The following is a 25,644-nucleotide window of genomic DNA, read 5'->3' as shown; positions in this document are numbered from 1 at the left end:
CCTTGTCCCAGGATTCTGCCACCATGTCTTGGCCAGATGTCCTTGGACAAGCCTGTTGATCGTGCTGGTCTGTTTTCTCATCTGCAAAATGAAGACCAGGTAGGCGCCAGGATCCCTTCCAATTCCAAAAGGAGCGAGGCCCATGTTAACGCCTGTGTGTCCCAGCTACCTACCTACAGAATGGGGACAGCAATAATTACAAAGGAGGCGTGGGCACTCTCGAGTCTCAAATTCAGCAAGCTGGGTAAACAGGTGCCAGACACAAGGGGCTACTTCTCCAACTGCACGAGGAACAGATGCTCCCAAAGGAACAGGGCCGCAGGAAATCTGAGGCATAAGAAGACAGGCTGGACCTTCTACAGGACCCAGAGGGTGGTGCTGTTTGGGAGAGGAAAACGTCAGAGCCCATCTTCACACCCCTCCCAGGCGTCCAAGAGATGGACAGAGCCCTTTCCAGCTGGCAGTCTGCAATGGCTAGACAACCCATTCTGAATGGCTCCTGCCTTTTGAGGTGGGGGTGGGCTATGGGAATTTGGAAGAGAAGCGCATGCCCCCACTGATGACACCAAACACAGCACAGCAACTGCTGCCCATTAGAACATTTATTTCTCAGAGAGAAAATAAGTTTCAGACAGTCATATTATAGTAGGTAAAATTAACTTTTGTATTCTTTACAAGCATAGATTTTTCTCTGTTTATTACCTCTCTTATACCATCTGTTATAAACAATTCTAGAAAGCAAATAAAGTCACTTTCTACAATAAATAGAGCATCGTGTGCTTCACAGCAGACGCGACTGAGACACGTAGGCCCCATGCCACAGCAGGATCTGAGCCGCTTCCCGTTCTAAAAGAGCAGTTTTAAAGATGAGACTCAGAAAGAGACTGAAAGAGTCAAGGAGATTGAAAAAAAAGAGAGACTAGAAAGAGAAAGTGTTGGGGGGAAGAGACACAGAGAGAGAGAGAGAGAGAGAGCCCCGAGATCTTACAACACAGGTTGAGACAAAGGTCACAGAGTCCACAGCTGACCGACTACCTGGGGAGAGGGGGACGCATTGGCTCCTTTAAATAAACCACACTGTGTGCATTTAAAATACTCAGCCACACAATGGAGGACTCCAGTAATGGAAACTATAGGCCTGAATAATTTAGAACAGTATTTTACAATTATATACACCATGTCCTTCCCTAGCCATATGCTGTATTGTATTTTTATTATTGTACAAAATCCAAAACCCCATCCTTCATGTTATAGAGAGTTTTGTTGGTTCCCTTTTAAACTCTGGCTCGTGTCCCAAATGTATAAGAAGTTGTGGTGGTTGGTTGGTTGTATTTTTAAAAAGTCGAGTGTGTAAAAATGGCAGTGATCTCCCCAGTGACTTTTTTTTTGTCCAAAACTCCCCTATGAAAAATTTAAAACAATTAAAAAGAACGTCAGGTTAAAAATCAACATGGCGATCAGTGGCCTGCAACCTGGCCCTGCGGCTTTGGTGCTTAAGAGGTGAAAAGAAACATCCAGAGAACAGACTCAAAGCCTCTGAAAGTTGTGTTGGTTTGTCAGTCAGCATTTCCCATTTCACAGTTTTTTTCCTTCCGTTTTTGAGAAGGTGAAGGTGGGGAGGGGGTTGAAAGGTGGAGAGGGAAGGGGACAGAGGGCGTGAAATAAGTGTGGTGTCCCCCGGAGTTTGGGAGCGGGAGCAGCAGAGGCTGGGCTGGGCAGAGCGCAGGCAGGGAGGTGCTGGACCGCGGGCACCACCGTCCATGGTGGTGGAGAGGGAGGCCCACAGAGAGAGGACAGCAGGGGTGAGGAGCAGACCCAGCTGAAGAGCACAGCTTCAGTCAACACCCCTCAACATCCAAGTGGACAGACGGACACTCCCACAACCAGCCTGGTCTGACGGGAGCCCGTCAAGCCTCGGCCCGCCTCTCAGCAAGACAGGGAGGGGGCAAGCTTTCACAGCCTGGCCTCAGCTGTGTGTCTGCAGCAGATGGGGAAGGGGTGTGTGTGCTGGTGGAGGGGTCACCCGAGTGGTAGGCTGGCCTCTGTCCTGGGCCCTAAGAAGCCAGGTGGAGGGACCCACCTAGCGTAGCAGCTGGCCTCAAAGGGAATGAGACATAAAAAGAAAAAGACCAGTTTGGTGATGGTTTCTGTTTGGCACAAAAGAAAGGAAAGGAACATGGGAAAAGAGAGACGGCACTGGTGCAGAAGACGGGACAGGGAAGAGGTATGAGAATGGGTGACAGAGGGGAGAGAGGGTGAGCTCCGTGAGCTTCCCCGCGGGACTCCCATGTATCCACAGCACCTCTGGGGTCAATGTCAGAGCCTCGCTTGCCCTGAGGTGTAGTTAGCTGGGAGTGGGAAGGAGCGGGCCAGGCACACCTTTGAGAAAGAGCCTAGGACCTCTTGCCTTCTGGGCTCAGGTCCATCTCCTCGGCCGGGCCCAAGCCTCACAGCTATTTCTACTTCTAACAGGTTCTTCAGTGGACTAGCCCCCCCGAGCGAGCTCAGGTGGGAGTTTTTGGCACACAGCAGGCCCACCAGGGGAACCATACAGTTGGTCAAAACTGGGGCCTTGCCCATGGGGAGGACACGGCCCAGTCCCTGGCCTGCCATGGAAGGGGGAAGCTGCCGGCCATATGACTGGCTGGGGCAGGAAGGGGCCTCTGTGCCGCATGGGACAGAGGCAGGGCAGGCAGACACAAGCCAGGACCCACCCTTACAGGTAGCTGGAGGTGACAAAGGAGTGGGGCCCCCGGACCCGGCTCAAGTGGATCATTGCACGGTCGTAGGCCACTTGCACCGACTTTCGGATGCTGGTCTTGCGGCCTTCCAGCATCTTGAGCTTGTCCACGGTGTCTTCCACACCCAGGGGTAGCACTTTGTCCCTTGGAAGCCACTGCCTAAAATACAAGCACAGTAAGAAGCCTGGGCTGAGGTGGGTGGCATGAAGGGGCTCCTCTGGGCCCATCTGCCCAGGACAAGCAAAGCCAGGGGGAGGGGACAAGGCAGGAGGAGACAGACTGGGACACCCCAGGCAGGAGGCCACCAAGGGACCTTTTTTGCAGCCAGGCCCTTCCCTGAGCCTCAGGGCACTCACTCTGCTTTAGAGGGCTGTTAGGACCCAGGAGCTAAGAAAGACCCATATTAGGGCTAGCTCTCGCCTTGGGGCATCAGGGAGCTATGGCTAGGAAGTGAGGCTGATGCCAGGAACCAGTGATTCCTGATGGGGCCTGCACCAGGTGTGTTTTTCTAAAGATCGCCAGTTGAATCTAACGCGTGGCTAAAAGCTAGCCTTTGGAGCCAGATCTTGGCTTGTATCCCAGGTCTGGCAATGGGGTCTTTGCTTTCTGAGCCTCAGTTTCCTCATCTGCAAAATGCATTGGGAGAGGACTGATGAAGATTTAATGAGGATTAAATAAGGTTATGTATGTAAATCGATTTGCATCAGGGCACGGAGTAAACAATAAGTGATAGCTATTATTTTTACTTGTTAGTCCTACCTCCTCATTCTATAAAAGCAGAAGTGAAAGAACTCTAAGAGAAACCTTAAAGGGCAAGCAAGCCCTTTGTAGTGGACCCCACACTGCCCCAAACCACCCTCCACCCCATCCCCCCACCTGAGGACTAAGACGTGCACTCCCACAGCCACTGGGAGCGTTGGCTGCTGACTAGCTCTCAGCTGAGTCCTCTTCAGGAATCACCTGCCACCAAGGGAGTTACCTGGACCAAGGTGACCCCCTTCCCAGGGGCAGCCAGCATTCAATGACTAGTTGCCATGGGAGGACATGCCCACGCACAGTCCCAATTTTGGACATCATTAACAAGCCTCCCAGCTCCGGAGCTCCCCTTAGGATCAGCTGAGGCCTCTATACCAAGTGTTCAACATGTTCCTCCACCCAGCACTGCACCCTTCATCCCCACAGCTCTCCTCAATAAGCCTCCTGATAGAAATATCCATCTCAGAATGTTTCCCAGGGAATCTGACCGGCCACACTCCTCAGTAACTATTAATGTGGCTGGGGCAGGCCAGCTGCTGGTAATGCCTCACCTTGTCTGGATGGAGGCAGGTTAACTGAGCCCACAGCCCCTCTGTGTACTGCATGGCAGGCCCCTTAGCCCTCATCCTGGCCCAACCTCCAGGTGGTAGTACCCACTCACCAGGTGCGCTTGTTGTCAAAGAAGAGGACAAGGAAGAGCTTCTCTCCAGCCTCGGCCTGTTTCTGCTCTCCCAGCTTCAGCACATCCAGAGGGGGGACAGGGATGGGAACACCATTGTGCAGGAGGCCCTCCCGGGGCATCTTGGGATCGATGATCTACAGACAGGAAAGGAGACGGCACTCAGATGGGGGTGGATGGGGTGAGCAGGGCATGCTGCCCCAGGACTACCTACTGAACCACCCCCCAAGTTATGCAGGGCCTTGGCCAGGCCCACAACCAAGTGATGAAGGGGGCTGACCTCTTGTGACCCTCAGGACCCCAAAATGGAAATCTTGACTGTTTTCCCAGTTCATTGGCCAAATCCTTCAGCCCTGCTCAATCAGTTCTTCCAATGAGGGAGCTTGTGCCATGAAGCCCTGGGGCCCAAGTGGAAACAGAAGAAATGTGAATCCAGTATGGGAGATATCAGAATTGAGGGTGTATCTATGATGTCCAGGCCAGACTGGCAAATTCCACCTTCCTAACATCCCTTAGGGGAAGGGAATGGAGGCCAGGAGGCCATTTCTTCCTGTCAATTTTTCCTTTAAAACCTTTGCAATTCACTTCAAAGGCTCAGGGACTTTCCTAAACACCATGGCTATAAAGGAGGTTCTGCATCAGCAGCAGGGCCCATCACCTTGGTTCTACCTAACAGAGCCCCTGGTTACCCACTACCTTCCTGTCTGACCATAATCTTCCTGCTGTGTGGACTAGGTACCTTTGTGGGCACCTCCATCTAAGATCAGAAAGCTTTTAGACTGAACTCGAAGGGTTGCTGGAGAGGGGAAAATGAACGATGTGGCTGGAAAGAAGGACCACTGGAGGAATTAATGCTCAAGACTGCAAGCTCTACAGGGCAGGGGCTCAGAAAAATGCCTGGTGGCATCAACACAACAGTGACCTCTAGCTCTATGAAGCACTGACAGAGTGACTGAAGATCCTAGTTATTCACACGTCATCCATCATCTTATTTCACCTTCTTGCCGATGCTGAGAAGTCTGCTGACAGGTATCACCTGACAGAGGAAAGCCCCGAGCACAGGAGCATGTAGCTGGCTGTGGCCATGGTGGCTTAAACTTCTGCTGCCTACTGCCCTACACAGCCCTCAATTCCAAAGCAGTGAGTTGATAATCTACGTGTGTTGAGGCCAGAGAGACTTGGAAACTTACTGAGGAAGCAGCTTTCTCCAGAGATGGAACAATCTTAATTTCTATACTCTGTCCCAGGGGGCCTGTTCTCATAATAAACTGCTCTCGCTGTTTACCTTTGGGTGTCTGCCAGCTTCCCTACTTCCCTTCCTAGATAAGCAGCTAAAAGCAGGTGCTCTGGTTAAGAGTTTTAAGGAAGAACCATCCCTACCCTGTTCGAGCTGTGTAATTTGGTCAAAACTCTCCCAGCTTGTATGTTCCCCCTGGGATTAAAGCTAAGGGTCCTAATGAGAACCACCATACAAGCCCTCCTGAGCTTCCTCGATTATTGAACAAGATTATTGAACAAGATAGTGGGGCCACTCTGGTATGTTTCCTCGACAGCCATGCTGGTTCCTGCCTTGGAACATGGGGCAGATTGTGAAAAATGTACCCCCCACCCCCTGCCACCAAGGGCAGAAGCAAGGAGAGCTCTCCTCCCTTGCTAAAGAAGATAGATGCAAATATGTCTCAAAATAATAAATAATGGACCATTCACTCAAATGTTATGTGGATGTAAAACAATGTGGCTTATGAAATATTTTAACACATTATATAATGAAGGCATATATACATACTATTATTATAGCTGTAATACATAAACAAATAGAAGAAACAATACAAAACGCTTATAGCTGACTTGCTAGAATGATGGGGTTTGTTGCTTTTCTCTATTTTTTCCCAAACTTCTATAACACAGATACATTATTTTATGAGAAAAAACAATTTTAAACAAGAGCCAAAAAAATTTTTTTTAAATGTATATTCATTATGGACACGAGTCATATTTAACACAGGAGAACAACTGGGAGAGCATAAACCAAAATAAAAACACAGCTTGCATTCAGGTGGTAGGTTTTTTCAGGTGGTGGCTGAATTTATTTACTCATTAAAGAAAATGTATGATTAAGAAGATAATTAAAAAGGAAAAAAAAAAAGACTATTTTTAGACTTTTTTTTTTTTTTTTGCACCATGGGACTTAAAATCACAAAACGAAAACTGTACAGCTTTAATCGCTTCCTCAGCAATTATGCTGGAAGTCTCACTGACAACAGGGCACACAGCCTTGTGAAGGCAGGCCCAAGGCCCAACCTCCTCAACTGCTGGATCACAGCATGGACTCCCCCTCCTGCCACTGCTGAAGAGGGAGTGAGGTAGGCAACACGGTTCCAATATGGCTCCTGCAAGTTGTATAACCTCTTACAGCTGCAGCTTCCTCACCAGTCCAAAAGGGTCAGAGTTCCTGCCCTCTTGACTTTAAGGGGCTGCTATGAGACTTGAAAGACCCATTGATGTGAAAGAGCTAAGAGAAGCCCAGAACTCCTGTGTGCATGCAAGAGGTTGGCAGGGTAGTTCACAACCGTGGCTACAGATCATCTGAGAAGCTTTATAGAAAACATTCATACCTCAGCCTGGTGTCAGTCTAATTTCATAGTTCTGAAATGGGGCCTCAGTTATCTGTATTGTTTTAAAAATTCCCCCATGATTCTGGCATGCCCTAAAGGTTTAGAATCACTAGCTTCCAGTGCCAGATGGACATTACCTCCCCAATACAGAAAGAGCTCTAACAAATAACAATCAAGGTGGTAAAAATAGAATTTTTTAGCTACTGCTGATGGGAGTATAAATTGGAACTAACTTTCTAAAGGGCAACTTGGCAATGTGTATCAATTTTGCACAGACCTTGCTCCAAGAAGGCACGCCTAAGAATTCACTGTATGGAAATCATCAAGATGTGCACAGAATAAAGCTACAGTGATGTTTATTGCCAGCTATTAATCATAGTGAAAAATTCAAAACAATCTAAATGACCAAGTAGGGAATGGTTAAAATAAGGTACATGCATACAACTGAGGACAATGCAGTCATTAAAGTAATGTTGATGAAGAATGTTTAATGGCACAAGACATGCATGTTCATGGTATGCTGTTACGTGAAAGGGAGGTTACACAGAGTATGGGCTCGTACTTATGCGTTAAAAAAAAAAAAAGAGTGCCTATATACACCAAGAAGTAATCTCTGAATAGATGAGACCATGGGTGATTTTGAACTTGGTGGCTCAGAACACAGGCTTTGACATCACACATTTTGAGCCTTGGGCTCAAATTCCAACCCTGCCATTTAATAGCTAGATGGCCACAGGGAACAGATAGATCCTCGTTTTTCTTCCCCACAAAATGAGAAAAACCATATCTTCCTCAGTATTTCAAGAATTTAGCATGACAAATGTCTAATACAACACTTAAGCATTATAAGCAGCTTTAAAAATTCTCTACAACGAGCATACTACTTTTATGTATAAGCAAATGAATAAATGCTATTAAATCCCTATGAGCCCTAGTCCCTGTCTTCACACTTTTACCCTATTTTAAGTGCTCTGAGCTGAAGACCTTGATGGTTTGACCCACCCAGGCTGGGCTAAAACCTCCCTCCCCTCGGCAGCTAAAAGCACCCTGATTCCCACCCCTCTGCTGGCTTGATCCAATCAGATAAGCTCCTGAGGCAAGATAGGGGCCAGAACAGCCCAGGGGAGGGAGGAGGGTGGTGTCTGGGGCAGACTCACCAAGGCGGGGTAGGAGGGATAGCCTCGGCACTTGGCCCACACCAGCTCCAGGGGCTCCAGGTCTCCGCGGTCTTCAAAGGGCATCAGGAGGCTTCTGCCTGGGGGTTGGGGAGGGGAGGAGACAGCACCCAAAGGGGACTTGGAATGGTGCCCAGGAGGCCTGCCTGTGGCCTCCATTTGACTGGGGCAACCCAAGAATGAGTCAGCAACATCCCCTCCACCCTTCCCCTTTCCTGCCCTTTCCTTAGTTCTCAGACTAGATCAGGGGTCGGCAAACTCATTCTGCAAAGGGCCAAACAGTAAATATTTTAGGTTTTGCAGTCCACATGGTCTCTGTTGCAACTACTCAACTCTATTGTTGCAGCATGAAAGCTGCCACAGGTACTCTATAGAGGAATGAGTATAGCTGTGTCCCCATAAAATTTTACTTTTAGATGCTGAAATTTGAATTTCATGTAATTTTCATGTGTTACAAAATATCATTCTTTTGATTTTCTTTTCAATCATTTGTAAGAAGAAACCATTTTTAGCTTGCAAGCCCTACAAAAACAAGCTAATATGTTAGTTTGCCGACCCCTGGACTAGAACACTAGAATGGTGTTCCCTAGAAAACTAGGACTGCTTTTACCACCAGGATCCCAGGAAGGACAACAATAACCCAGCTTGGCAAAGCCACAAACTGCTCTCTGGGCCTAAGTGGTGGGCCTCATGATAGAGGCTTCATGGAAAAAGATGCCTGGGACAGACATCCCAGTAAAACCACTTGCTAAATGAGTTCTTTTCTGACAGGGCCACATCTGGCCATCCAGGTCACCTGGGTGCACGGCACGCAGCAGAGCCAAGCAGGTCTGCAAGCCCTTCACGTGACTGCTTTTCTCAGAACCTGACACCGGGTGTCCTGCCTAAAGCAGGCACCGCATCTCTCCAGCTTACTTTGTTCGCACACAATGCACTAGCATATGTGGATGGGTACACTTCACAAATGCTCCTGAGCAGAAAGGAACCTCCCTTCCCCCTCCCCACGCCTATAAACCGGAAGCCCAAGGTGACCACACTCAACCAGGGAAAAGGGTCCAAATCCTGCATAGTGGAAATTGTGTTACTAAGGAAATACTACTATCCTCATTTATAAAACAAAACAAAACAAAACAAAACTATTACTAATAATGAGGTTTTGTTTTGTTTTGTTTTGTTTTTACCCATTGAGTCAATAGCAATAATAACCAAGAGATAAAATCCAATACTGAAGAGGCTGGCTGTGGGGAAACTGGTGCAATCATACACTGTTGGAAGAAATTGCAGACCAGTCTAATCCTCAAGAACATAATTTGGTGGCATGTCTCAAGAGCCATTAAAAAAAAAAAAAAAGTATGAATCATCTGCTTCAGTAAATTCCTTCCCTGGGAATTATTCTAAGAAAAATAACTTTAAAAACAAATAAAAGGATTTTTAACAAAAATATGCATTTACTACATTATGTATAATATTAAAAGTTGGAAATCACCAAAAATCTAACAATAAAAAAGTTAAGTAAATTGTAATGCATCGACTGGAAGACATATTGTTCCAATAATATGAGTTAAATCAAGATTGTGTCAACACAAAAAAAAGTATGAGATAACATTGAAAAATGCAGAAAACGAAAAAGCGTGTGTTCTGGATTAACATTTTGTTAAAAACGTGCCTGAAATAAACAGAAGGCAACACAGAGAAATGAAGACAATTGTGTTAAGGTGATGATGGAATAGTAGAAGGTCGAAATTTTTAAGTTTCCCTTGGCATCATTTTATAAGTATGTGGTTTTTTAAAATAAGAGTAAAATGTCACTACCAGAATTCCAATGTTTGTGCCAATCCACTGCCAGTTTTGCACTAGATGCTGTACACTTTCATGTAGATAGGAGCCCTGCTTTCTGGGCGCCAACAGTCAGACAACAATGAAACACGCAGGCATGCATTCATCAACACACATGTGAGAAAGAAACTGATGCTAAGGGAAAATAAAGCAGTTGGGAAAAGGAAAGTGGGGAAAGAAGCCCTGACGCCTGTGTTAGATGGGAGCTTCGAAGACCGGGCATCCAGGGTGCACAGCTCCCACAGGAGGGCTGCAGAGATGCACTCGGAGAACAGCCCACCCTGTACCCACTCCACCTGTGCACCAACCAGCCCTCTCCTATGGCCCTGCCTTGTCCTGTTCTTGAATCCCCTGGTCCAAAGAGACAAGACCCATGTACTTCCCTGTTTGGGTCGGCTAGAGTAGAATGTCTCATGAGGACAGGGCTGAAAGCACTGGATCACATGAACCTACACGGCAAGGTGTGAGATTCAGTGATAGAGGCTATCACTGATTACTCCAGCAAGGGCAGACTGGCAAGACCCATGGAAATGACAAATACACACTCCCTTCAAGTTTAGCAGCTCTGCTTCTCTACAGAAGTGTATGCTCTCCAGGGCTACAAAAGATCTATGTACAAGGTTGCTCACTGCAACACTGGTTATAACAAATACATGAAAACAGTCTAAATGTCCATCTGTAGTAGGCTGGCACTCCTAGATAATGGCACATTAGGCAGTCAATAAAAAGCACGGAAGGAGCTCCAAGATATATTATTAATTGAAAAAAGGCATGGTTTAGGAGAATACGTGTGTATTAGGCTTCTCGACCTATGCTCTTAAATATACACAAGTTTTGGCTTATATGTATATAAATTACAAATAGAGAGACACAAAAGAAACTGCTAACAGTGGTTGTTCTAAGGAGGGGACCCTGGCTTTTCATTATGTACCCTTCTGTGCCTTTTTGATTTTTGTTATCATGGGCATATATTACTATTCAAATTTAAGATGAACTTAAAAAAAAAAAAAAAGAGAGTATGAATGACCTGTGGGGGGGGGGGGGGGGCATCTCCTTGCCCAATGCCTGAGAGTTTGGAAGAATTAAGGGTTTGGCTGCAGCCCACAGAGCTGGTTCTTTGGAAGGCCTGGGCCCCCCAGATTCACCTGTACACCACTCCTCACCTGAGCTGCTGTAGTCAGAATCTCCATTTACACCTTCCAGGAAGGGTACACGAGATAGGGCTGGCTTCCCACGGCTGCGTTTGGGGGGCGTCAGACCACTGCATATAGAGCAAGAAGGCAGAGGGGGCGAAATGAGCCATTTCAATGACTAACATACCCACTCCTGCTCTCCTATCTCTGAGATGAGTGGAGCTGCAAAAACCATTCAACAAGAATGGTTTCTCACCTTCCCCTAACAACTCACACTAACCCATGACACCCTTCTGACCACAAAATTCCCATGAGGCTTTGAGAGACCATTTCATGCAGGTGGAGGGACTCCGGAAAGAGACGCCTGCCTCCCTGCCCAGGGACTTTGGACTTCATCCAGATGAAAGGTCACTCCAGGCACTTGTCAATCCTTCCAGGGTCTAAGCAGCCTAGCCATGAGGAGGGCCCATCTCACATGGATCAGAATTTTTTACCCTGTGGTTTCTACGGCTTCTTTAGAAACCAATTTATTTTTGAGGTACAAAAATTTGCCTCTTTCCCAAATTGTCTATAAAGGACACGTCTTACTCCTTATTAGAAAAGACACTTTTTAATTAAAAAAAAAATCCACTTCTCACTTCCACTTTGCGTATGAAATTTTTCTTAGAGATGGACTTTTTTTTTTTTTTTAATGAACAAGCAGAACAAGTTTTTTCCATGTGGTTACTACAAAGAGGTAAAACAATATATAGATATATTTGACAAAGACTAGAAAGGTAATAAAGCAAAAATGAGGATGGTAATACCAGAGTAATGGTATAACTGGAACCCACCCAAGGATCTGTAGTTTTAAACAGCTTCCGAAGCAATTCTAATGTACAACCATAGTTGGGAGCCTCTGGGCAAGAATGAAGTGGCCAGGGCCTTTTCCCATCCAAACTTTAAAAAATATCATTGCTATATAATTTTTCCACTAAAAAAAAAAAAATGCTTAAAAGGTGGGGAAACAATCTGCAGAAGAGTAGAAATGCTTAAGAAACCACTGGTGGGATAAGAGGAGGTTGGTGTTAGGACTGGTTGGGGAGGAGGGTACTCCTGTTCTCCTAAATCATACGGACTTTATCAGAGTCTTATTCAGAAAAACTTGTACAAACAGAACACAATGAATCATAATCCTTCAGTAACTGGCAGATTGGTAGTTTTTTTTTTTTCTGCTATTCAAAATTAGGACCTGTTTGGGGAAAAAAAAAAATTAACACCCAGTTTACATTTAGGATTCAGTTCCCACTCATCCTATAAAAATCTGTCACTGTGCTTAGAGACTCTGAGGCCTCTCAAAGTTCATTATTCTGGAGCTGGGGAGACATCTTCAAATATAACAGAAGAGGGCACAACAAAGTGTTTAAAAGAGAAACTCTGGAGCCAGACTACCTGGGTTCAGAACCTGGCTCTTATCTGTTTGTTTATGTTAATGTTTATTTATTTATTTTGAGAGAGAAAGAGACACAGATGCACACAGAGCAAGCAGGGGAGGGGAAGAGGGAGAGAGAGAATCTCAAGCAGGCTCTGTGCTGTCAGTGCAGAGCCCAATGTGGGGCTCAATCTCATGAAACGCGGGATCATGACCTGAGCTGAAATCGAAAGTCTGACGCTTAACCTACTGAGCCACCCAGGCGCCCCTGGAACCTGTCTCTTCTATTCATGAGTTCCATGATGTTGAGCAAGTTACCTACCTTCTCTGAGGCTGCTGTGAGGATTTAATAGATTGATACACAGAAAACACTCAGTATAGCACATACCAACTACTCAATAAATGGCAGATGATAGTTATGTGGCAAATATTATATGAAGAGCAGTAAATTTTAATGCCTCACTTTAAATATTATAAACTACTAATGTTGTACTATCAAATGATGAGCTCTGAGACAGATGAGCTTAGTAAAATAAGAGGCAACACCAAAACTAGGTCCATGTATTCCTGTTTCATAGAAAAAGCACACGTGACTTGATATGGCCTGTGTTTCAGTCCTCTTTCCACATTACACAGACCAAAGCAGACAACCCAATCTATAATTATTCTGTTTACTGGTTTAACACTCATCTCCCCCTTCTAGAAGATAAGCTCCATGAGAACACATACCTTTATCAGTACTTAGAACAATGTCTGGCTTGAAGTAGGTGCTCAATTATTAATAACCAAAAGCATGACCCATAGAAAGAGGGAGCAGCTCCAATTTCCTCAGAAAATCATCAGGAAAGATAAACCCAGGGACAGGTGGGGAGGGGAATGGGATTAGTGACCACAGGTTCCTTCAAGGCTCTTTCTGATTCTGGGAGTAGAGGATTCTAGTCTAATTAGTAAGTAAAATCTTCCTTTATGTACTTACCACCACAGTGGGGCAGGGGGAGGAAAGAAAGAAAAAGAAAAAAAATCCTGCAGTTGCAGTCCTGAATCCCCTGTTTTAAACCCTGAAATTCCACTGAGGTCCACTGAGTTAAAAAGGAAATGCCTTCCAAGGGCATTGTTTCCACACTGAGCAGGGCTCCAGACAAATCGGCGGCACAGACTGGAGTTCTGCAGAAAGGCAAACACACAGTCTGACCAGCAGGCTGACCAGAGCCTAGTCTGGCTTTCTTCTTGTGGTTCATGGCTGGGAAGACTGTCCTTCGTGGCGTGAAAAGCCCAACACACCTTCCACCTTTAGTCAAGGGCTAGGAGGGGACAGTTTGATAAGCCCACTCCTTCCCCACCCCAATGAACTGGGTTTCCAGGCACCATTACCTTTGAAGGGAGTTAAGAATTCCCACCCAGGACCAGGGTGAAACCATTTTGTAGGATTCCAAAAGCTCTGCCTCCTCTATGCCTAGTAACTATGTTTTTCCCATTCATTCCCCCTATATCTCTAGAAACCATGGAGGAAGACAGCTAAGGCAATTCTGAGGCTTGATGGGAGGAAAATCTCAAAGCAACCACGGAAAGCTGGGCTATGCCACAGTAAGGGGCCTCCCGTACCCACCACCCAGGAGCCCAGGAGCCACAGTAGAGTACCTGACAGAACATAATGCTCAACCTGCCTTGGAAGCACTTCAAACACTGCTGCCCTGGGACCTTTCCTCCCCTACTCGGAACTGAGGATCCATTCAGTAGCCATGTGGGGGGCCAGTAATTAGCCTTCAGGATAACTTGTTTCTCCTGTGTGGCACTGAGGGTCTCCCATTTCCAAGAGTCCCGCAGCCCCCAATTTCTTGCAGAGTACACTTAACACAGAGTAAGGATTCAATAAACTCGACTTGGAAGAAACTTTAACATTTTGGTCTCAGAAATCCTCCCTTCTGGTAAAAGAACAGGAAAAGAAACCCATCCTTTCCCAGCTCAAGGAGGATAGAAGAGCTAGGGCCTTTGAATAAAAGGCCATTCTGAACTTCCTATCTGCCCATTTCTTACTCCCACACCACACCTCTACAGAGGCCTTTGCTATGATGCCCCAAAAGGCAAAGAGCAAAACTATGTCTGTAACTGGGTTATCAGAGTGGGCCAGGGGTGTGGGTGGGGGATTGGCTCAAATGTTAACTTCGCTGGGCAATACAGATTTGGCTGTCCCTGCCCTCTGGAGCCAAATTCGGCTTCACAAACCCTATAAAGCATCAGCATCACTCCTCCCCTCCTAGTCGGATCAGGCCTGTGAGTCAAGGGTCACACTGTTTCCTAGGAGCTACCAGAGTTACAGACCAGAGGCCTCAGGAAACAGCAGGGGTGGAGGAAGAAAAACCTTAGATAAGCAGGAGGAGGCTCCATCTGTGGCTGAATGGAGAATACAGGGACAGGTGGAGGAGCTGCCAACAAAGCTTTGGGAACAACTGTTCTTACCTGCAAGCTTCAAATGCCAGTCCACCACTGAGACCCAAACTACATTCTGAGTCAGACCCGCTTTCGGTGTGTTTTCCAAATCCGTTGGTCACGCCTGCCAAGGACACATAGTGTAAGCCTGAGTGCAGAAACCCCCCTTCCCCTGACACATGCTGCAGTGTGAGGTGGCCACCTGAGGAGGGGTGGAAAGGATGGTTGTTGCTTCCTGCATGGGAAATGGGTCTCGGGCAGTGGAAAGACCCTGATAAAGGTTTGGGGGAAATGTTGGCTAGGGAAGTAAGTAGACCCCGCATTTTCCTTCTCATCCTTCTGGTTCAACTTGAAGGAAAACACAGCACACAGCTCACACCAGTTACTGTCATTGGCCACAAAATGAAATACCAAGACTTCCCCACTCTGGCTGGCTCACAAGTCCCTAATTCTGCTTCTAATTTCAAGCCTCAATTATCAGGGAGTCTCCTCTGCCTCTTGGGGAGCCCACCCGCCTTGCCTCTTCAGATAAACACTCACGCCCTATCCATCACACAGCTGGCAACAGTGAGCTTCATTCTTTTGGGATGGTGTCAGCGGAGGCTGGGACAGGAGAAGGGCTGTGTCAGCCACACCCCGAGATCTCCAGCAGAGCTAGTCAGAGCTGGGGGACTTCAACAGATCTAGAGCAGACTGGACCTTCCTGGGGTGGGAAGACAGAATTCCCTGGGTTCTAAGCAAGGCTCTGAAATACAGGTCCTTTTTCCTCTTTAACCTCTGCTTCTCCTTTTGTGAACATAGTATCTTCTTCTTTATAGAGGACAGTACTGAGTATGAATGAGAAGTCTGTTTATAGAAGGCGGCCGTATGGAAGCAAATGAAGACTGGTCATCCCAGGGACAGGAGGAGGCTCATCGGCTGTAGAGGCTTCAACTCTATTATCTGGTTCCTAACCACAATCCAGACAGAGTCCTACAAGTCTGGCAGCTGAGCCAAGCGCTTGAGATCTAAGTCACAGATACCTTGGCCAAAACACTGTGAGGCAAGTTACACCACCTGTAAGAGCAGGTGCCTGAGCCAACACATCTGGACTCTAACCTGGCTCTGTCTCTAACATTATGGCTTCCGTTCAAATCACGAAGCCAGCTGTGCCTCAGCTGCCAAAGATCAATACCTGTTCTTGTGAGACTCCACTGAGGTCATACAGAAATATTCCTGGGTGCCAGGCCACTGCGATGGGGGACAAACAGATTCTAGCAGGTTCCCCAAGCAGTGGGCCCTCTTTAGGTTGGATGAGCCTGATATCCAGACCTATTTCCTATTAGAGGGATTTTTCATTTTTAGTGCACAGCATTCTCAGTGTTGTTTGGCTAGTCCTGATACAGTGCAGACAATGACAACAGTAACTGCTACCATTGACTGCTGTATGCCAAGTACTTTATACAGACTATTTCCAATTCTTGGAGCCCTGCAAGATAGATATCACTAGTCCCATGTTAGAAATAAGGAACAAGCTTGAAAGGTTAATTAATCTGCCCCAGGATACACAGGTGGTCAGAAGATGGGATATGAACCCAGGTCTGCCTAACTCCAAGCCTCAGACTCGATTCTATGAACTAATCTACTCCCTTAATACGGGGAAGCTTGGGCCAAACGGGAAGGGAAGGTATTGTTGGACACAAAGTGTTAGGAAGGAAGAGAGAAGTATGTGCTAGCCAAATAGCCCAAAACCACCACATAAAAAGGCAAGAGAGGGACATGAAGAGCACAAGCCAAGAGTAGGCCCCTCCCCACCAAGTAAGCTCACCTCCCATATTTCACTAAGACTAAACCACACCATCCAGAAAAGAAGCCCTGCATATGCAGGCTCACCTCACCCATCCAGCCTTGGCTCCCGATGCTTCAGGAAGCCCCTCTCCAAACTGTCCTTCACAGGGATTCTGTCCTTGCTTCCATACACCCAGGCCTGAGTCTTCGCTCCATCTACTCCCTTCTTTTCTGATCTCTTCCCACAGGGCCAGCTCAGGCACCACCTTCATGGAACCTTCCTGACTCCTCTAGCTCCTAGTTGCTAAACACCTCCAGCAGTGCTGTCACCTAACACATAATCACATACTGTCTGGCACCATAACATCTCTGCACCTTTGCTCCCCACTGGACCATGAATTCTTCCAGAGCTGGAACTCAGTCTGACTCATTGTATGACACCCTGTGACCAGCTTGTGCTGGATGTGTAGTAAGGACACTTTAGTATGGCAGCCGCCATTACCTACCTCTGTAACCTCATCTCTAACCATGCCCTGGCTAACTCTGCTCCAGCCACACTGGTTTCCCCACTATTCCCCAAGCATGCGGGCATGGTCCCACCACCAGGGCCTGTGCACCTACTAGTTTATCTTTTTGAAGTGTTCTCCCCCAGAAACCCAAATAGCCCATGCCTTCAACTCCCTCAAATCTTTACTCAAATGTCCCCTCCCCAAGTCTCCCCTGGCCACCTTCTCTAATACCACCCCAGTATCCCCTATTCCCCTTCCCTGCTAGATTTTTCTCCATAGCTTCTGATACAAGGTACAATTCACTCATTTGTTTTTAGTCTTTCTCCCCTACAAGGGAGATTTTTGTCTTCTGTTCAAGGACTTTTTTCCCCCCAGTGCCTAAATATCTGATGAATGAAGGAACTAAAGTCAAGGCAGGAACCACTTTATCATATATAGCTTTGCATTCCCTTCAAGGCCAAAGAAAGCCCCAGACACAATGTGGCCCTCTCAAATTACTTTCTCAAAGCCTCTTCTCCAGGCCACTACTCATGTGCCAGGCACAACTATAAGCTACGGATCCCTCAATGGTTCTACTGGCGTCCACAGGGACCATTAGGGAGGCAGCCAACTAGGGGAGGTGCTGGCTGGCAAGGCAAAGCAGGAAAGCAGATGAGAAGTAGAGAAGTCACAGGCGTGGTCACCTGTCTCCTCCTCCTGCTGGGGGGACCTCTCCCCTTCGCTCTCACTACAGCTCCTGCTCCTTGGCCGCTTCCGGGAGTGCCGTTCATCCTCGATGCTGGCCGGAGAGGCAGGAGAGCCCACTGTACCATGGTCCTCACCATTCTCTGGGGCCCTATCTGGGCTCCTCTGTAGCTTAACTCCATTTTTGGCCTTCTTGAAGAGGACGGATGTGCGGCGGCCCACGCCACTGAGTGGGGCACCAGCAGGGGTCTCAGGGGGCATGAGAGACACTCTGTTGATGCCATTGTCACTGAGCAGGCGTTGCAGGGGCTCACTCCCTATCTGCAGAGGTGATTTTTCCAAGAGCTCATCTTCTTCCACCTTTCTGGGCTTTAGGAATCGGCTTGGAGGCTTACTATCATTAATGGGTTTCAGAGTAGGGGGATCCGGAGGGGAGTCTTGCTCAGACAGGGAAGGTGCAGGCCCAGTGGGCTCGAGGGTTGGTGGGGGAGGCAGTATGGAGTCATCTGTTAGAGAAAAAGAGAACCTGCTTGAACATTTTAGAAAAGGTCTGCCCCTACAAGCCAGATAATGACTCTGATAAGCAAGAACCAAAGGCATTGGTTCTTGACATGTATCCCAGGTCTCCCATCTGAGGCAAAAAGAATGTAGGATTAAGTTTTATCTACATTAGTAATTCTAAACCCTATGTATGAGAATCATCTAGGAAGTTTCTTAAAAATTTCAGCGTCAAGGTCCGATCCAAGACCAACTGAAACTAAATCTCTAACGATGGGGTATTTTTTAAAAAAGCTTTACCAGGTGAATCTGATGAAGTGAGAATTACAAAACATTACTCCACACCTGAGAAAGCTGAAAGCTACCTGGCTTAATCAATAATCAGTTAAGTCTCAGCTTCACAGATTAGAGGTGTACAGCTCTCATTAGACTCAAGTGTTTTCCCTTCTGTCAATGTGTTCTGTTTCCTATCACCCAACTGAAGCAAGGAGGACAAGCAGAAAGAGTAAGTTTATAAATGTGAAAAAGTGAGAGCAAGTAAGTTAAATCAGTGGCTCCCAAACATGTCTGTTCACTTACTATCTTGAAACTTTTAAAAATCAGAATTTCCAAGCCACAGCCCAGACTTCCTTAATCTGAATCTCTGGGATGTAAGGCCTGGGAATTTTGTTTTGAAACCCTCTGGAAGAAGCTGTTGTAGCCGGTCAGTGGGCAGGACTCTGCACGGCCACAGCCCAGGAGTGGGATACAAGTGGCATGCTGGTTGCCACACAGGGAATCAGGAAGTCACTGCCAAATGTGACCTCCCAGCCACGTCCTTATTCTCAGCCAACCTAAAATACAGTGGGCCATTCCTTGCAGTTTGGGCCCTGGAGAGAACTACCCTCTGGAGATAACTCCGAACCCTTCTAGACTGTGTGGATGACAGACCCTCCCCAAGCTGTAGGCTCAGCTCTGAGGACCTGTATTAAGGGAGACAATTCTGTCCCCAACGAAGCGGGGAGGATGGAAAGCAGCTCAGTTTTAAGGCTGGGTCTCTGAGAATCACTTCCCCAGATGTCTCTTACAATCTGACCTTTCTGCTTAGGATGGGCCTGTAGACTTGGCCAGCTGGGGTCAAAGCCATGAAGTAGTTCAAGAAGCCAGACCATCTTTAGGGTCTTTCTTCCTTTTCTGTCCTCCCACACCACAACCTAACCTGCTCTAAAAAAGCCTATCTACATGATGGTAGATGAGCAAATATTTAACTCATATGTGCAATATAGCCATTATCAGGTACAAAATACTGTAATACTTCTTTATTAGTTAGTACAGAGCTGCTGGGCCCCAGCCTCTAAAACTCCCCAAACCTGTCCACAACCTAGCAACTAAATATCCCCATCAGTGGTCCCCAGAACCGACTCCAATGCAACAGCCAACATCTACTCTGATGAATTTTGGTCTCTACTGATTATTAAATATTTTGAATATCATCCCTGGATATACATGGAAGCATGACCTCTCCAAGGATTTTTGCTTGCCCACAAGGGTCTGACCTAAACTCTGGAAAGGATGCTTGCACCATCCTTGAGATTTTAGCTTAACCCTTACTCCCTTAGTTTGGCCTCCAACCCCCTGTCTGCCCCTGATTGTCTCACCTCTGTCCCCATCATCTTCTGGCTCCTCCTGTGGGGCCTGCTCCAGCACAGCCACATCCCCCTGGGGCCCTGCTGGTAGCTCCCCATTGGACACAGTCTTGTTCAGTGATGGTGGCTGGGGTGGTGGTGGCTGTGCCAGCTTCTGCCGAAGGGCATTGATCTCCCTGCGCAGCAGGCGGACGCGACGGGTCCGGGCCCCGCTGGACCGCATGGCGCTCACCAGGTCCAATTTCTCCAGCAGCTCCTTCAGCTGCACCTCCGGGGACAAGTGGGCCCGGTTCTCTGGGATGAGGATGTTGTCCACTGCCAGGGAGAAGGGAGGACAGAAGGGCTGAAGGGTCTGCCCAGCCCAGGGCAAGGGGAAGGGGCTGAATCCTTTGGATGCAAAATATTCTCCTGGAATGCCTGGGCCAGTGGCTTCCAGCAGCGTCACTGTGGGGCCCTGGCCCTGGTAACACTGTTGCCCGGAGGGCAGCCACAGGGACAAGGTCAGAATCTGGGAAACATCTGCAGGAAGCTGTTCACAGTCATAATTACAGGCTCTGTGGAGCAGGCACGAGGCAGCTTGGCAATCTCCTGGGCCTGAGTGACTGGCTACTGCCATCGAGAAGCAGAGAGCAGGGGCAGGCAGAGTGTGGGGCTCAGAGGCAATTCCATTTTTCTGGTCCTCTACTTGCACTCTTCTGAATGAGCCAGACATACACTAGCATTGCACTCTCCCTGCCCCATGCTCTGGACGCTGTATAGAGGGCATCCAGGAGAGGAAGACCCCTGGTAAGGATTTAAGTTTTCAAACAGACAGCCAGTATCTGATTCCTTTTCCTACCATTCAAGAAATAGTGAATTCGTTAAACTTTAGCTCCTAGAACTATTGCAAGCCACAAGCAGGAATATCCCAGTCTGGGCCTACCCTCAGCTCTCCTCGTGTCTACCCTAAATAGCTCCAAGGCCCACCCTGATCCCTGGCTCTCTGGGCTCCATCCCTGTGCCTCCTCTTGGTCCCTCTCCTCCCCACCAATCCAAGGCTTCTCACCGTCTTCCCAGGAGAAGCGGTAAAAGTCCTCCAATTTGGGTGACTCAGGCAAGTGGGTGCCCCTCTCGGGGTCATAGCCGATGTTCTCTGCCTGCCGCCGGGCATGCCGCAGGATGGCCCCTCCCAGGTCCCGCAGGCGGACAGCTGCTCGGTGGAAAATTGTGTCTTTAGCATTATACTTCATGCAGTTGGTAACTATAAGGTTAAAGTCCTCCTCAAACTCCTCCAAGGTGCGGTACAGGTGGGACTCCAGCTTCCGCCTCATGGTAGAAAAATCCATTGGCTTGGATATGAATTCCAGGTAATCTGGAACCTAAACATATAAAACCTGTACAATTACAACAACCATTTACTAGCCAAACAGGTGCACCCTTCACCAGCACTCTTGCCTCCCCATTTTCTGGTTTGGCACGCTGCACAGTCAGAGCCCCAGGGCCCTGGCCCACCCTGGCCTGCTAACTCCTCACCATGGGCAAGTCTACTAGCTTTGCCAGAAACCCCCAGGTGTCATACACCCTGTGGCCTGACCCCTTCCTGGCCTACTCAGACCCTGTTTCCAGTCCAGGAGGGGCTCACTGCTCAGGAAGTGGTGGGGGAACTTGCCTCACTCAGGTTGACAGGTTCGGCAAAGATGTGTGCCGGATCCTTCTCCTGCAGCAAGTCCAGTGTGGTTCTCAGCAGAACATTGAATGGCATAAGCTCCAGCTCCATCGCGGCCTGCTGGACTTTGACCTGTGCAGAAGGTGGAAAGAGATCAGGACACCCTCTGCGAAGAGGCACCAAACTTTTTCTTGATTACTTTTACCAATCACGTACAACAAATTTTCACAGGATATTAAGCTGACCGGTATATGAGGAGAGATCACCCAACTTTCAGCCTAGAAATAATGACCAACAGCTACTGCTGTGTGAATGTTCCCTACATATCGAGCACCGTACCAAAACTTACAATAACAGCTAACGCTTTCATAGTCCTTCCTAAATACCAAGTAACATTCTAACCATTTTATGGAACATTAACAACTATATCAGGTAGGTACAGATGAGGTGTTTTACATGGAGAAAACTGAGGCACAGAGAGACTGACCGGCCCAAGGCCACATAGCCAGTAATGAGCAGAATAGGGATTTAGTCTCAGCCTGATTCCACAGTGTGTGCTCGACTACTATGCCACACTGCTTCTCTACTTATGTTACTTTGATTAATCATCACAATAATCCTGAGGGAGAAATTATTATCCTCATTTTACAAATCTGGAATCTGAGATTTGGAAGTATAATGAGGAGCCACTAACCCAATGAGATAGGACTTGAACCTAGCTTTGTCTTAGTCCAAAGAGCACACTGATGATTTAAAATGTGACTCGGGCCAGCATTCCCACTTAGTATGCTAAGCTATTGATCCCATTGGCCTTGAGGCCATCTTGGGATAACTAAGGCCTCTAGGCTCACCTCCTCAGGCAGCAAGAAGCCTCACATATATACAGTTGACAGTAGTACATTGCACAAATGTTATTTTCTATGTATGCCCTAATGCTAAAAGGTTGGGAAGCCACAGATTAGATTATGAAATGTTTCTTCTTCTTAGTGACATCAAAATAGGCCTGACTGCTTCCTTTCCCCTTTTATCTCTCTGAACCAGAGGCAAGAAGAAAAGCTCAGCTGTGCGACCAAGACTGGGATGGCACAGACAGTCTGAATCCATAGAGAAGGTCCTGAGATGTCCTCTATGCCACCCACACACACTATGTATGGCAAGAGCTGCCCAGTCGCAGAGATGGAAACTCAGACTACAGGTCTACAGAGAGAAGGGCTCGTGCTGGGGCTGAATAGTGAAGTAGGATTTGGAGAAAGAGAGAAAGGAACATCTTTAACCCAGGCCTCTGAAGCATGCAAGGAACAGCTGCTATTCCTAGACTGGAGAGAATGGTTTTGGCTTGTCACTGATCCAATTAATAGTATTTACTCTCTGCCCTGTGCAGAGTGCTGCAGTAGACACTTCAGGGAGACAGACTATCGATAATGGAGATGCTGACAGCGGACACTTCTATAGCTCCCATTGCATGCCAGGCACTGTTCTAAGCTCTTTATATATAGTAAGTCATCTAATTTTCACAACCTTCTGGTGTAGGTTCTATTATTACCCCCATTTTACAATCAAGGAAACTGAGGTATAAAGAGTTTAGCAATTTACCCAACGTCACATAAACACTAAATGACAGAACCAGATATAAAACCAGGTAGTCTGGTGCCACAGTTCATATTCCCAACCCCTCTGTTACACTACTACCTCAATGTTGCCCATGCTTAGAGGCTTAGAATCTCCTTGAGTCAAAGCTGGCAATTTGTTTTTAATTTTTTTAAATGTTTATTTATTTTGGGGAGGGGGAGGGAGAGAGGGAGAGAGACAGACAGAGTGTGTGCACACAAGTGGGGGAGGGGCAGAGACAGATGGAGATACAGAATCTGAAGCAGGTTCCATACTCTGAGTTGTCAGCACAGAGCCCGACGTGGGGCTCGAACCCATGAACCGTGAGATCATGACCTGAGCTGAAGTCAGATGCTTAACCGACTGAGCCACCCAGGTGCCCGAGGTTGGAATATTTGAATGATTCAAGACCATAAGGGCCAAGTGAAAACTCTCAGAAGCTCCCAGGCCAGCCGCAATGCCCATCAGAATGGGCTGAGAAGCTTTTCAAAATACTCAAGGCCAGACTCCTGAGATTTTTTTTGGTCAGAAACTCCAGGGATGGGCTCAAGCATATGATAATAGCTTATGCTTGAGGCCACCAGAAGCTGAATCCCCATAGTTAGAAGCCATGTGCAGCACCATACCAGTACAGAGTAGGCAGGCTTTGGAGGGCAGGAAGGCGAGAAAGGTGACACCAGGCAGAGGCTCCTGGCTCTCCTGATGCCACACTGAGAGCGGGAGAAAAAGATTCCGAACAAGAACCCTGGAGCTGGGGGCTCTTCCTCACCTGTTCTCGCTTGAGCTTCTCTCTTTTCCGAATCAGCTCAATCAGCAGCCGCGCCCGCTCCAAGTCATGCCGGAGCTTCTGCCAGTATTTCAGCTCTTCCTTCACTGCACTGGTCTTCTCATCCTGCTCTCGCTGCAAGAAGGACAGGAAAGGAAGGAGGAGCTGGGGGCCTCCCTTTTACCCAGAGTGCCCTCCCTGTTCAAGTCTCACAGGGCCTCGGCAGGTGACAGCCCTTGACCCTTGCTGACCCACACTCCCGAGAGCCCTTCCACCCCTCCCTCTCCACCCATGCCCTCTTCCTCTGCTCCCCCAGCCTCGCAGCAATGTTTCTTGCATTGCCCCACAATAACCTTCACTGCTGGAGTGAGATATGTGACTGCTTCCTCTACCCCTGAGGACACCAGGGGGCAGCTGTGCCTCTCAGGGATAGAAAGAATTTCAGAAGGAAAACTAATAGACACCTCAAGGTGGAAAGAATTTCACCCTACAGCTTCGACTTGGCTAGAAAACAAAGTGAAGTTCTTACTACCAGCCTGTACTAACTGACTTGACCATATTTTAAAATACCACCAGCACCAAAAAAGATGATTCCTGCCCTAAAAGAGGTTACAGTATAGTTGGGGGAAGGCAGAGGCCTAGGGTTTGACACATAAGGGCACAGTAGCATAAAGACAAATAATAAAAACTCAACAGATAAACTGAATACAAAATGTTAAGAGAATGTAAAATAGAAAGGATCTGAGTGGGTTGGGGTTAGGTCTGGGAAGGCTTCCGGTGAAAGCACTCTTACTAGGAGTTTACGGTAGTGATGGACACGGATGAACAAAGAGGTAAGGAACCAAAGGGACCACAGAGAAGAAGTGTTGGAAGAAGCAGAATTAGTGATTTTTTGCCTGGTGAAAAAAAATGGCCTGGCCAGAGCAGAAAAGCTGGATAACCATAAAAGTTAAGCAAGATCCAGGATTCAGCTGATAAGAAGGCTCAAACTCCATGCAAAGGATCCTGGATGTGGCCTGCCTGGAGAGGGGGAATATATTCTGGAAACGGAAGTGACAAGATGGAAAATGGTATGTGAATGAGATAGTATCAGTAGTACAGCAAAGAAAGAATCAGAGGTGGGAGACCAACTAGGAAGCTACTGCTGAAATTAAGGGGGCATGGGTGAGCAGGGGAGCTGTAGAACAGAGACAAAGGATCAGATACTGATAAACTCCTCCAAAGTAGCATAAGGGATGATTAACTGTGGCTTGTTATGGAGGGAAGAATCAAAAGTAACTCCAAGGTGGGGAAATGTCTGAGGTCAGGAGAAAGAAGGTTCCATGTCAATATTAGGGAAATACAAATAGGAAATATTAGGAAATATTAGGGAAATATAGGGAAAAAATATTAGGAAAAATGAAAGAATAATGAATTCAGTTTCCAATATATGAATTCTAGGAAACAACATCTACAAGAACATCTATGGTTTCTCTGCCCCAGGACTGAGGGCAGAAAAAAGGGATGAGGACAGGAAAAGAAACCTGCCACACTTATTTACAACTATGAGAGTGTACAGCTCTCCAAGCCAATGGGCAGGCAGCACAGTCCCCTGGGAATGTTAATATTGCAAAGGGTGGAGGAGGAGCAAAAGGGTGTGAGACAGAGAAGCTCTAAGACAAGGTGATCCATGGTGACAAATGTAGCCCAATGGACAATACAATGAGAATCTGACGTAAGGCTTGCTAGGCTGGGAGGAGGTGGCTGATGTTCTAGGAGAAGCTACAGGG

The 25,644-nt window shown here is 47.3% G+C and overlaps 1 protein-coding gene across 8 annotated transcripts in view; it reads right to left on the bottom strand.

The window, feature by feature from the left end:
* Positions 1-584: 584 nt before the first annotated feature.
* Positions 585-25,644, bottom strand: part of BRPF3 (bromodomain and PHD finger containing 3) — a 34,288-nt gene continuing 9,228 nt past the window's right edge. For 4 of the 8 annotated variants that reach the window (XM_023253911.2, XM_045057449.1, XM_011282244.4 and 1 more), the window contains exons 4-13: positions 23,879-24,010; positions 21,505-21,633; positions 20,902-21,214; positions 19,869-20,171; positions 17,733-18,239; positions 14,804-14,897; positions 10,966-11,063; positions 7,949-8,046; positions 4,159-4,313; positions 585-2,900 (exon numbers count right to left, since the gene is read on the bottom strand). In XM_023253911.2, coding sequence (XP_023109679.2) covers positions 2,717-2,900; positions 4,159-4,313; positions 7,949-8,046; positions 10,966-11,063; positions 14,804-14,897; positions 17,733-18,239; positions 19,869-20,171; positions 20,902-21,214; positions 21,505-21,633; positions 23,879-24,010 — 2,013 coding nt within the window. In that variant the 3' untranslated portion in view covers positions 585-2,716. Of the gene's footprint in view, positions 2,901-4,158; positions 4,314-7,948; positions 8,047-10,965; positions 11,064-14,803; positions 14,898-17,732; positions 18,240-19,868; positions 20,172-20,901; positions 21,215-21,504; positions 21,634-23,878; positions 24,011-25,644 lie in introns of those variants that run through there. The other 4 variants (XM_023253913.2, XM_023253912.2, XM_023253914.2 and 1 more) reach the window with 4 other exon arrangements.

Source organism: Felis catus, chromosome B2, assembly GCF_018350175.1.
Source record: "Felis catus isolate Fca126 chromosome B2, F.catus_Fca126_mat1.0, whole genome shotgun sequence".
Classification (NCBI taxonomy): domain Eukaryota; kingdom Metazoa; phylum Chordata; class Mammalia; order Carnivora; family Felidae; genus Felis; species Felis catus.
The sequence above is the reverse complement of the archived record's forward strand: the minus strand, read 5'-3'. Positions and strand labels throughout refer to the sequence as shown.